General features: G+C 47.1%; 1 protein-coding gene across 6 annotated transcripts in view; it reads right to left on the bottom strand.

Annotated features, from left to right (window-relative positions):
* Positions 1-2,168: 2,168 nt before the first annotated feature.
* Positions 2,169-13,345, bottom strand: part of FLT1 (fms related receptor tyrosine kinase 1) — a 172,570-nt gene continuing 161,393 nt past the window's right edge. For all 6 annotated transcript variants that reach the window (XM_073228657.1, XM_073228647.1, XM_073228655.1 and 3 more), the window contains 2 exons: positions 7,985-8,079; positions 2,169-5,160 (listed from right to left, as the gene is read on the bottom strand). In XM_073228657.1, the coding sequence (XP_073084758.1) occupies positions 4,959-5,160; positions 7,985-8,079 (297 nt within the window). In that variant the 3' untranslated portion in view covers positions 2,169-4,958. The remainder of the gene's footprint in view (positions 5,161-7,984; positions 8,080-13,345) is intronic.

Raw genomic sequence — 13,345 nt, forward strand, 5'->3', positions numbered from 1 at the left:
AGTCATCATCACAGAAGATGTCTTTTACAGCCCTGAGATTGGTTGAAATGAGTGAGCATGCATTCAGAAGTGGAAAGGTCCACAGGCAGAGCCCTGGGGTAGCTGAAACAATGTTGAAAGGTCAGAGAAAAGAAAACCACTTAGAAATGGTCAGTGAAATAGGAAGCAAAATGCGTGATGTCCTGGAATCCCAGGAAAGGTGCTTTCAGGACTAAGGGTCAAATTGTTGATGAGTCAAGAAAGCTTGAGACTGAAAATTGGCCACTAGGTGTAGCAACACCAGGTCCCCCCGAGTAACTTTACCAAGGGCGGTTTCAGGGAATGTGAGTGAAAGTTCAAGGGGTTTCAGAGTCCTTGGGAAGAGAGGACTGAAACCGAGTATAACTACCTGAGGGACTGGCTGTAAAGAGAAGTAGGGTGGTGGCCGGAGGGCGAAATGGGGATGGTTTTTTTTTTTTTTTTTTTGGTTTTGGTTTGTAACATGGGAGAGAGAATAGTGTGTTTGTATGATCCAGTAGGAACGGCCAGCTGGGTGGGGAACTGCCGGAGCAATGTCCTTGAGTGGGTGGGAGGACGGGATCCGTGCGCCAGTGTGTGTGGACCTGGCCATCTAGTTGGGAAGGAGGAGTACCTGAGTACAGGTGGTGGTGGGTGGGTAGGTGTGATGGTTCTCTCAACTTCAATTTTCCCTTTGATGTGAGGATACACCAATAGTACCTATCACATTGCATAGCTTTGAAGGTTATTTATTCCTCCAAAGCACTTAGACTAGCTTCTGTCACCCAGAGTTGAATTCATATATATTTCGGTCTGAAATATATTAATATTTCAGTCTGACATTAAGCCCTTACTCTTTTGAAAATGACTTTTTCTTCTATGCAAAGTTGTAGTAAATGGTAGGTTTTTTCTTTTAATTATCTTTCATTGAAGAATAGTATACATATACTTGTGCAAACAAGTGTATAGCTCAGTGAATTATCACAAAATGGGCATACCTATGTATCATACCCAGATCAACAAATAGAACATTAATAGTATCAAGTGTTTTTTTTGGTTGGTTGGTTGGTTGGTTTCATTTTTTTCTCCCTTAAAATGTCCTTAGTTCAAACATTAGAAGGCTAGGCATCCCTGTGTTGGGACCTAGGACTCTCCTGAAGAATTTCCTGGCCTATAAAACCCAAAAATCAGGTAGTATGTTTAACATCAAAGAGTCCAGTAAACCTAGCTGGAGGGAAGAAAAAAATCAATTCCCAAATGTACTACTGTTAAGTTTCCAGAGTCATGAGAAAATTTCTAAACTATGATGTGACACCAATTCCTTGAGCATTCTTCAAATCATTTGCCTAAATGAGTGACTTTACTCTTATGTTATGAAGTTGAAAGGATTTCAGATTCTTGAAGATAAAAAATGCTGCTTGCCCTCTTCAGTTACACACAATTTGCTGAGATTAGTCATGTATTCCTTTTTCTTGCCTTTTTCCCCAAAAAGGCTCATTTTGTCTCAGCCGTCTAGTTTCTGCAGGATGTTACACTAGGAAGGTGATGGTATGGGCCCTTGCTAAGAAAATGTGCTGGTCTCTTACTCTCTGTCTTAGTGATTACCTGAATTCCCTTCCTGGGACATACTCCACAAAACAAAATTGAAGAATACTTAACTAGTAGAAGTTAGTGTTTTCTTAGAGAAAACACTTTTCTTAGGGAAGCTCTTGTGTCCTAGGCTTTTGCCTAATTATTTGTATGGTTTCCTGCACACAACTGCCTCTAATACTCACTCATACCCTGTAATTACAGTAATTAGTAACTGAGAATCAGTGTTTGGGAAAGCCTGCCTCTTTTTAATTGAGGCCCTTTCATCTGCAGCCACCATCACACTCAGCCTGCACATTTTATTTGGGGTCTTGTTCATTTAGTGTTTAGTTTTCTGGGCAGTCTGCCTATTTTGGGCTGTTTGTTACTGACTATTTGCAGCGTCCTTGTTGCTGAGCGGCCCTCTCGTAGTGTTGCTAGAAGACCCTCTGCCCTCTCTGTAGCACTGCTTGCTGTGTCGTTACTGTGCTGTGTTTAGTAATTGGTATGTAATGCGATCTCCCTGAATACTGTTCCCAACTCCAGGGAAACCTATGACCCCTTTTTTCATTTTGAAGTAAATCAGGGAGAAAATACATAGATGATTTTGGAAGTTAACTTTATTATATGAAGATAGCATACAAAATACATTCATAGTGACTAGAGCCGTAGGACCAAATTATGTCTTACTTATATCTGCAGCATATATTCTTGGTTTGTATAAAAGTAACTTTAAAATTCCAGTTTCCTTAAATAGTTGCGCACAACACACACACATACACGTAATATATACACATACAACCACTACCACTGTCAGTCAAAGATGTGCTCCTCCTTTAATCAGTTAAAAGGGATTGGCAAGTATTTTTCATGTTTGACATTCTTATGGGCTGGGAAATGGCACAGCTAGAAGATCTGAGTAACAATTTTCAGGATTTGGACAGATTAACTCCATGGGCTGAAACTAAGGTCTGAGCATCATTTCTTAGACTACCTAGATACAGACTTGTGTGGTTTCAGTCCATTCCACCCACACAGTTACACGTACATTATTTCACAAATCCTGAAAGGAAATGCTTCTTTTTTAATAGTTCGTTAGTGCCAACCATTTTTGTTAGAACTGACAAATGGTTCTAATAATACCATCAGTTAATGAGTGTTTTGATTTTCACTGCTGTTCTAATGAACCAGGTTATGGCAAGCACTTGCAACGAGATGTCCTCTCTGGCTGCAGGCTTCCGTTGTGCTAGGTTAAGACTCCAGGTGGAACCATTTTGTGACGAGGACTCGTGTAGGCTACAAACTGGAGTCTTTGAAGAGGCTGAATTAACATGGTTCTAACAGATTTTTTTTTTTCTTTTGGAAAGATGGTATTACTAAATTCTCTTAATGGTTAATTAGATTACTGAAATCAAGATATTATATGTCAAGCTAAGGTTTTTCTTTGTTTTTACGAATTGCTGGATCTTTATCTGTTTGAAAAAACGAGAGGATTAAGGTCTTCTTTTATTTTCCCTATCTAATCTCCTGGTTACCTGCTTTGTCCTGATGCCAGTGGTCACGGGTGTTTTTGTGCATGTAAAGAAGAGGAAGAACAAAGCTTTTCCCTCCTTCTAGCCCTGGCCTAAATTTGTTTGGACCTGGCTGTTGGCTGGAGGCTCCTTCAGCAGAGCCACCATCGGTGCACCACTGTCACCAGGGACGTGCCGACTCTCCCATCTCTTCATGCAAAGAACCTTGAAACCAGCATGTGACACACAGGAAAGGATGCAAAGATTCTTCTATTATATTTCAGGTCCTAGAGTTAAGTTTCAAGCATGAAGGGAAGCTTACTGTCCTCTACCAGAAGCAGCAATCCACTGTTGCCTGCCCAGCTCTGACTGGCTTCAGGAGGTACATACGTCCTAAATACATAGCATCAGACAGAGCCTGCTGAGAGACCCAGGGTTGTGAGACCCTGGAGGCCAGGCACCCTTTGTACCCTGTCTCCCTGCTTCCATCATCATCAGACCCAAGGCAAGGTCCAAAGCAGATGAAAAGAAGCTTTTCTCCTATTGACGGCTCATTAATATCCTGAGTCCCAATTCTAGAGATATCTTGCATAAATTACATACCACCTTTTTTCTCAAGGAGCATAAAGTGCTTTAATAAACATTGGTTAATGCTCTTGAATATCTTCCTAAGAGACTAGCATGAGATAGTGGAACCCCCATTCAATAAAAAGAAAACATGACTGACGTCCTATCCTTTGAGTCCCAACTGCTTCAGGGAGTTGCTTTGGTTGGTAGCAGTTGGGGTTTCACTTCGCCTTATCTTTATTCCATTTGTCCTAGTTGTGACATCGAGAAAACCCTTCACAAGACTACATTTTCCTTCTCAGCTTCCTTTTATAGCTAACTATACAAAACAGGTTAATACAAAACATTGAGTTACACGTCTTGCCTATGCATTAATACTCAAAATAGAATGTGACAGTGTTTTTCAAAATGTGGCTTTACTCCCAAAAGATATCCTTTGCAAAGCCAACTCCCTCCCATTAGCCTACTAGGAGTAGCATGCTGTCATGCCGTGGAGCCGGCAGTGTGTCTTGCTAAAGGGCTAGGCCAGCAGTGTGGGCTCAAATTTGAGCACCACCCTGTGCTAGGAATCAATGTGCCCTCTATGGGAATGGACATAGTGCCAGTCCCATAGCTAAAGTTTTAAAATTTGTTTGCAGTTCCAAAAAATGTTTGTCCTTTCCTAGCCTCCCAGAACCTAGAAAATGTCCCCTCATCCCTCTGTCCTGCCCGCTCCCTGGTTCTCAGATGAGGAACAGGTTAGGTCAGGGTTCTGGAAGCCACTGACGTGGCACTGCTGATAGACCTCGTCCCTTCCCAGATGGTGCAGTGCAAATCCTTTCTCCTGCCCTCTCCTGTTTTCTCTCCCATCCCTTCTCCCTTTGTTTCTCCCCACGTGTCTGTCTGCTAGAGGACCCCAGAGACACGGGTCAGGCCAGCTGCCTCCTGGCTGTGGGGCTCCGGTGGCTGACCCGGTGGGGTCCTGGGGCATCGCCTGATCAGTTCATCGGTGTATCTCCCGACTCACCCAAAGGCCTGCGCCCTGAGGTCTTGGGGGTAGGAGCCAGTCAGTCGCGGGGCTTGGCAAGGGTCCCTAACACACACTTGTCTAGTAATGTGAGGATTTAGTAGCGCTCTTCACTTGTCACTATTACTCTTTCTGGGGTTACATTCTTGTTAGTCAAAAGAAAAAGCACTATTAAAAATCACAAAAAGCAGCCGGCTCCTGTGGAAAGGTAAAGGTGTAAATTTATATATGTATAATACTGGCAAAAGCTAGTTTTCTGGGGGTATAAATACGCATGTGGTTCTAGAAGTCAGGCTGTGTGCCGAACTTTACACAGGCGGGGTGGAATATAAGACCACCGAGTTGTAGTCCGGCGGCGGAGAGCAGCATGACATCTTCCTTTCCAGCTCTGAGTTGTCGTATGTAAATCTGCGCTTGCCTTTGTTGATGTGCCCACAGCTGGAATGGCAGAAAGTGGGCCTGGCGAGGTCAGAAAGCCCCGATTCCTTACTTCTACTGGTCACTCTCAAGCTAAAGAAAGAGAAGAAAAAAAAGCAAATGAACAAAATTGGATCCTTGAACACAAACACCAATGTCTACCCTCTCCTCGTGCGTCAGTTGTTCAGAACTGTCCTGGCATTAGTGGGTATCCAAGCTCATCTCCACCTCCGGTCAGATGGACTGCCCAGAGCTGCATGCTGACAAACGCTCCTACCCCGAGATGGACTGATGTCAAATCTGCCTGGAAGAACGGATCTGCACTGTCTCCTCATGCATCTCGTCACGCACTGCCAGTCCGTGGAACCCGTGAACAGCACCTCATGTGGCAGAAGCCTGGCATTACCGTACATGGCAGGAGATGCGCTTAAGCTAAGGATTTTTGGAGGAGGAGCTTATCCTGAATTAATCTAAGTGGGCCCTAAGCACAATCCCACGTAGCCTCATAAGAGACGTGGGAGGAGGCCTGGTGAAGGCGGAGGAGAGAACGGGGGCCATGAGCCAAGGAGAGCCAAGGAAGCCGGGAGACCCGCAGAGGGAAGAAGCAACGAAGGGCTCCCCCAGGGGTCTCCCAAGGGGGCACAGGCCTACCAATGCCTGGCTTTGGGGCTTCTGGCCTCCAGCGCTGCAGAAGAAACTTCTTGTTTGAGCTACGACAGCCTCAAGAAACCAACAGAGCTTCCTACAGAAAGGTTAGTGCCGTTGTCGCCCCGTCGTGCATCCTAGAAAACCTAAGTTAGGGGGACCGTGTATCACCAGAAAGGCTCGGAAGTGAAGAAACTTGCCTCTGGGTTCTGCACATTAGAGCCAACCTCAGACAGACAGACAGTCAAGGAAGAAAAGCTTGTCTTTCAGACTTTGATTTTCTTTGAGTAGCTGGGATGAGAATGAGGAAACCCGCGCGCCACTATGGGAGCGGTTCTGGGCCAGCGCGCTCCTCAAGCGCTTGATCCACGTTCGGTACTCAGTCTCAGAGCAGAAGATGCAATGTATTGTTTTTCTTTCTTCACAAAGATCTAGATAAAGTGGCCAGCCATTTTCTGAAGTATTCCTGAATAAGCAGCAGAAGAGCCTGGCCTGCTTCTCCCCCACCCACTCACTGCCCACAAGCGCTCGCCCCTCAGCTCTGCTGACGTCTGGGCTTGTGTGGAAGGAATCGGGTATGCAGAGGGTCGGCTGGCAGTGCTCCGTCCTTTGGATTCACTGGTAGTTGATGCATTGTGTCACTGTGTCACTCAGAGGCATTAGTTGCCATCTGTTGATGCACATCAGGGTCAGCAAACTACAGCCTGTGGGTGGCTCCCTGTTTGGTTTTCTTAAATGACACCTTCACTGAGAGATAATTTACATACCATACGGTTCACCGTGTACACAGTGAGTAGTTCTTAGTGTACCCACAGACAGTGTGACCAGCACCATAGCCAGCTCTAGATCCTTCTCTTTGTCCCCCCCAACCTGCACCCATTAGTACACCTGGTCCCTCCTCTTAGCCCCCCACCCCAACCCTAGGCGACCACTGACCTCCTCTGGGCATCTCGTACAAATGGAATATCCATTTTATGTGCTGTTTTAAAACCACATGACTGGTTCCTTTTATTTAACAATGTTTTCAAGGTTCATGTTGTAGCATGTTATCAGTCTCTCATACTGCTGATTAAAAAATAATATTCTACTGTATGAATATACTGCATTTTATTTATCCATTCATCGATTACAGATATTTGGGCTGTTCCTGCTTTGGTTGCTATGAACAATGCTGTTAGGAGATTCTGGGTACAAGTGTTTGTGTAGACGTAAGTTTTTGTTTCTGCTGAGTGTATACCTAAGGAGTGGAATTGCTGGGTCATAGACTGACTCTTCTCAACCTCTTGAGGAACTGATAGACTGTCTCCCAAAGTAGCCGCACCATTTTCCAGTCCCACCAGCAGTGTACAAGGGTTCTTACTTCTCCACATGCTCACCAACACTGACTTTTGATTCTAGCCATACTAGGGGGTATGAAGTGGTATCTCGCTGTGGTTTGGGCTTTCACTTCCCTGATGACCATCTTTTCTTGTGTTCGTTGGCCACAGCCACCTGTTTTTGTAAATAAAGGTAACTGGGACACAGCCACACCTCCTTGTTTACATATTGCTGACGGCTGCTTCTGTACTACAGGGGCAGAGTTGACTAGCTATTGACTAACAGGCTCTTTAGGAAAAAGTCTGCTGATGGCTGATTTAGATGAAAGAGGAGCTGGTTCTGCCGTTGGGTGAGACACGGGCAGGCATTTGAACCAGGAAAGGAAGGGACGCCTGATAGGCCCAGCCTTTGCCCACCTGGCACTGCTCCTAGGTTGAGACCAGCAGAGAGAAGCCGAAGTTCTACACAGGGCCAGCAGGGTAGAAAGCATGAGCCTGAGTAACTGGCCATGGTTTCTGATGGCCACTGTGCCAGGCTCAACAGGACACAAGCCTACATCTAGAAGCGCTGGGTTCTCAGGACAGCAGGTCTCAGGACTGGGAAGCACACTGTGACCCTTCTTGTACAGACATGGGCAGCATGGGGGAAAGAATAGGTGAGCATCCCCCCACACCCCCCGGCATGTGTCCATCTGATTTCTGTACTGTTCACAGTCCGGCATATCAGATTCCTTTCACCTGGGCCACCAGGCTTCATGTGTTTGGACTGCCTGTCTTTGCAGGAGTTTTCTGCATGTTTTCTTTTCTTAAACCCCAGAGGTTGGTGCTCATTTGTCTGATTCTATGCCCTCTTCTTGCCCTTCTGGGAAAAAAAACAAGTGTTCTTCTGCAGCACCTGGACACTAAGGTTCAGGAGGGTAAGAAGCCCCCAGAGATCCCCATTCCAACTTTCTTACTCAATCTTCAGCGAGGTCTTCGGTTTGCTCTCAGCCCAGGTGAAGCGCTTCAGCAAGGGGGAGGCCAGGAGGGGGCTGCCGTCCACCTGGTAGTCCTGTGGGGAGAAAGGGCACAGGTCACACTTCTCGCATGGCCCAGAGGGGTCCATGCCCAGCCTGGGGGTGCCATGGGGGTGACCATGTGAGCCTCTGGCCTCTCCTGCCACATCCCCACCTATTAAGACAAAGCATTTTCTCCATGTTGGCAAGTCTAAACATTGTCAGTTGCGAGAAATGCCCATTTCCAGTGCCTATGAGGCCCTTCTGCCTTAAAGGTGAAGAAAATAAATGTAAATTGAAGGAAAAACTGGGGGTAACAGGTGAGCATTTTTCATGGTAAACCTTTATGCGAACTATTGCATGGTTATATTAAAACTAATTTTGGACTCAGATGTGGGTTGATTTAATATGGACAGGAGCAGATGGAAGGAAATTAGATGGAAAGCCCAATAGGATCTTACTGAAGCTATGGCAACAGCTGAAACCAGAGCAGCAGTTCCAGCCATTCAGACCAAAGAGGCAGAGGCCAGAGACAGAGCCACGAGTCTGGCCTGTGTGTTTGCAAGACTTCCTGCTGGGAGGGAGCCAACCTCACTCGAGCCCACACAGGAAGGTGACTGGGGAACATGGTTTGACTGAGGGGAAGGTCGAGGTATCTGCTCTGAGGGACCGGCGGGGACCGGAGGCCACATGTTGAAATAGCTATCCATTGGTGCCCAGTGAACATACGTGTCCTGGCTCTGGTGGACACAGGAGCTGAATGTTCACTGATTCATGGTAACACTGAGCGGTTTCCCGGGACCCCCACTATCATAGATGGATACGGGGGGGAAGGCTATCAGAGTGAAACAAGCCCAAATCCCTTTGAGAATAGGGTGTCTACCCCCAAAAGAGTATGCTGTGTATATCTCTCCCATCCCTGAATATATTTGGGGGATTGATATCCTGCAGGGACTGTGGCTGCAGACCACTGCAGGTGAGTTCAGACTGAGAGTACGTATGGTGAAGGCAGTTCTGAGGGGACATGCTAGGCACCCGCCCATAGCTTTGCCTGTGCCTTGGCAGGTGACTAATACCAACCAATACAAACTGCCTGGAGGGCATAAAAAAATTGGAGAAACCCTCCAGGAACTGGAAAAAGTGGGTATTATAAAGCCCACCCATAGTCCTTTTCAATTCCCCAGTGTGGCCAGTAAAATAGCTGGATGGCTTCTGGCGTGTGACTGTGGATTACAGAGAATTGAGTAAAGTCATACCCCCTATGCATGCTGCTGTCCCCTCTGTTGCAGGACTGATGGATACCCTCAGCCATGAACTAGGAGCATACCATTATGTGGTAGATTTTGCTAATGCCTTCTTTTCCACTGACGTTGAGCAGGAAAGTCAGGAACAGTTTGCCTTCACGTGGGAAGGATGGCAGTGGACTTTCACAGTCCTCCCACAGGGATACCTCCACAGCCCTGCCGTCTGTCATGGACTTGTAGCCCAGGACTTGGCTACATGGGAGAAACCGCCAATGGTGCGGCTGTACCATTGATGATATTATGCTCACGTCCAATTCTCTTTCAGATCTAGAAGGTGCAGCACCTAGACTGCTGCAACATCTACAGGAGAAAGGATGGGCTGTGAACAGTACCAAGGTTCAGGGACCTGGTTTGTCAGTCAATTTCAGAACCCATCACTGGAATGGCCCTGATAAAGGTAACAACCACCTATCTCATCTTGGGGTGGGTATAAGACTGGACCCAGAAGCCAAGGAGTTGGTGTAGCACAAATGCCTACACTGGCCAAGTGGGGTGCTTACCTACAGCAGAGTAGTGCCCTCTCTAGAAGCCCTCTGAGTGAAGAACTCCAATGCTTATTGGGGCCAGTGACATATACTAGTGAAAAGCAGAAAGAACTTGCTTTTGAACCATTAGTAGCAGAGAGTCCTTATTGGGAGGGAAGAGCCCCTCTACCTGAAGATGCATGGTATACAGACAGCTCCAGCTGTGGGCAGCCCCCAAAATGGAGGGCCATTACTGTCCATCCTAAGACTGAGACAATATGGATGGAAGATGGAGAGAGGAAGAGCAGCCAGCAGCCAATGGGCAGAACTGTGGGCAGTGTGGCTTGTGATCAGCCAGGAGCCCTCCCCTATAGTCGTCTGCACTGACAGCTGGGCTGTCTATCGGGGCTTGACCCTGCAGCTACCAACCTAGTACCATGGCAACTGGTTGGTTGGTCACTGACCCCTTTGGGGGCAAGAATTGTGGCAAGGCTTATGGGCCTGTGGTCAGCCTAAAATAATTACAGTGTACCACGTGACAGGTCATTTGCCACTGGCATCCCCAGGAAATGATGAAGCAGATAAATTGGCCCAGATATGTTGGTTAGAAGGAAAGCCTGCCTCTGATGAAGCCCAATGGTTACATCAGCATTTGTTTCATGTGGGGCAAAAGACAATGTGAGCTGTAGCTTGTCAATGGGGCTTGCTTGGACCTTTGAAGAAGTTAGTAGAGTCCGGCAGGAGTGTGTCCTGTGCTCCAAAAGGGACTTACACCAAGTTCCACAGCAACATAGGACAACAGTTAAGGGGCCTATACCCCTCGTCAGGTGGCAGATAGACTATATTGGGCCTCTACCTGTGTCAGAAGGATAGCGGTAAGCCATGACTTGTGTGGACTTCTGGTTACTTTTCCTACATGTTGTACAGACCAGCAGATGACCAAAAGAGGCCTAGAGTGTCTCTTTGCTGCCTATGGCCAACCACAGGTGATTGAGAGTGATCAGGGCACCCATTTTACTGGATACACACTGCAAGAATGGGTGCGACAGCTGGGAATCAAGTGGAAGTTTCATGTGCCATACAATCCTACCGCAGCAGGCATGACAAGAGAGGCACAGTGGCTTGTTAAAATCTGGAGTGAAGTCAGATACCAGTAGTCTGCAGAGATGGTCAGTCCCCTTATGGACTGTGCTACGGCGTTTGAACGAGAGACTCCAAAAGGGAGCCCTGAGCCCTGCAGACATGTCAATACATATGGCTGCCTCCCCTATACAACTGCAAATACAAACCAAGGAAGAATTGTTGAAGCCGAGGTTTGGCCACCAGAATAATATCTTGTTGCCAGCACCAACGGCACTAAACCCTGGAGACTCCATTGAGTGGATGTGGCCTTGGACCTTTTGACACATGGACCAACCATAGCTTGTTCTCCTGTCACCTTGGGGACAAGGCCTGGAAGCTGGCCTCCTGTGTATTCCTGGAGTAACAGCAGAGTGGCCCCCAAAGATCACAGTAGTATATCCTGAACGGCCAAAAGGTAGGAGCATCTTACTGGGGAGTTTTGTTTCATCATTATGGCCAGTGCATGCACCTCCAGCGGCACTGTTTATAGACCCCTCAGTAACCCCCATGGGGAGAGGGGTAAAGATATAGTATACTAGACCTTGATGGGACCCCCTTCCTGCTACAGTCCTATCACAGGACCACTCTCTTGCATGCTTCCTGCCTGATGGACAAGACTTGCCTATGTTGGTGTCATTAAAACATGTGTCTTATCGCCCCTAAGGTTTTTGTGGATTGGGAATTTCCTCTGGCTTGAGGATTATTATAATTTTTGTTACCTGTATCAAAATCTTGTTGTATCTTAATTTTTGTTATTATCTCTAAGTTGTTTTATCCTTTGTTGCTGTTGTGGAATCTGGTTACAGTGCTCCAGCTTTCTCGCACACGGACCATTGAGGAAGGCTGAGAGCCTGTAGATTGTGAGGTGAGAATCCTGGAGGGGTGGAGTGTGGGGGAAGTTGGGGCTCCTATGGCCAGGATCTTCACTGAACCTAAACCACTTGATGATGTAACTGGCCTGTTGCTAGGCTACTGCTTCCACACGCACAGGCAATGAGCTATTATTGACTGATTCACTAGCTAAAGAGCTCGGCCCAGTGCTCTGGGTGGAGGCAGAGATGCTCGTGCTTCACCTTCTACCGGGAGAACAAGCCGGGTAATAAACCCTCTCGCTCCGAGAACGTTCTACGGTCATTTCTTTGGTCACATTGAATCCATAGTGAACTTGCCTGGGGCTGAAACCCGTTGGCAAGATAATGATATGCTGTTTTTTGGTGGCCATGATATGCAAACATTCTGAGAAATTGTAAAGATATGGTTTGATTTTTTGTTCTTGAAGATTCCATTGGATTTTCAGGCCCTCCTTGGTCATGGCTTCCAGTGCTTCCATTTTCTCACTAGTTCATCTGTAGCCTCGAGTTTTATGCAGACTCTCCATTACGCTGTTAATGCAGCATTTCCATAAGTGGGTCCCGCACTTTGTTCCGGCCTCCCTTTGGGTCTCTTACTAGGCTGTGTTCATGTCCTTAATTAACAGGCATCAAGCCTAAGCAAGCAAAGAAGCTGTAGTCGCCCGCCTGGACTAGGGTGGGGAGAGCTAAAGTTCAGTGAAATCTTCCAGGTTTTGCTCAGCATAGTGTCCTGGGATTTGAAATCAAGTACCAAACAAAACTTCCAGCTACATTACTTTATATTCTGCTCCTTATTTGTAATGTTTTTAAATATTTAAATCGTCCTTTCTTCTTTGCCTGACATATTAAAAAAAAGGTTTTGGTGCCTTTCCAGGACGACTGTGCCATGTGCCAAGGCCACATTTGGCAGCCGCCACCTTCACACTGTACTTGGTTACCCTGGCACTGCCAGCACTTCTCACGCTTTCCTGTGCACATAAGTCCCCTGGGGATCTTGTGACAAGGCAGAGGACTCGGAGAGCGGGGTGGGGGCTCCTGAGAGCTGGCATTGCTCCTGAGAGCTGGCATTGCTGGCCCACCGCGTGGCAACGCTGCTTGCCTGGAGATGACGCTGTGAGGGTAGGGGCCTGTGCCCGGCCTGCCTTCTCCCCTCCTGTTCTCTCAGCCCCACATCCCAGAGCTTTAAGGAGACAAGCTGGTTGAGGCCTCTTGTTTTCCCAGGGTGGCTGTGTAGGAACATGGCTGTTCAATCTCTGGAACCTTAGTGGGAACGAGTGTAAGGCCCAGGTAGCTTTATTCCAGGAGCTCAAGGCTACTCTTAAGAGAGGGCTCTCTGTTACATCACAAAGGCCCGACCACTCACACAATTGGAGTTCCTCTATTACTGGGAAGCCAAGCTCCATCACCGATAGCCGAGAGGCTTAGGAACACATGACGAAGTTTCCTATGGGACTAAGTTACCACCCGGCAAGCACATGGGCCCTGGGGTGAATTCTGGGTCATCTTCAAAATATGGAATTACCTGCATTCAAAGCAGCTCTATGTAGTAAGTCTTGTTGTCAGTCCCCTTGAAATTGTCAT

Source organism: Manis javanica, chromosome 1 (genome assembly GCF_040802235.1).
Source record: "Manis javanica isolate MJ-LG chromosome 1, MJ_LKY, whole genome shotgun sequence".
Classification (NCBI taxonomy): Eukaryota; Metazoa; Chordata; class Mammalia; order Pholidota; family Manidae; genus Manis; species Manis javanica.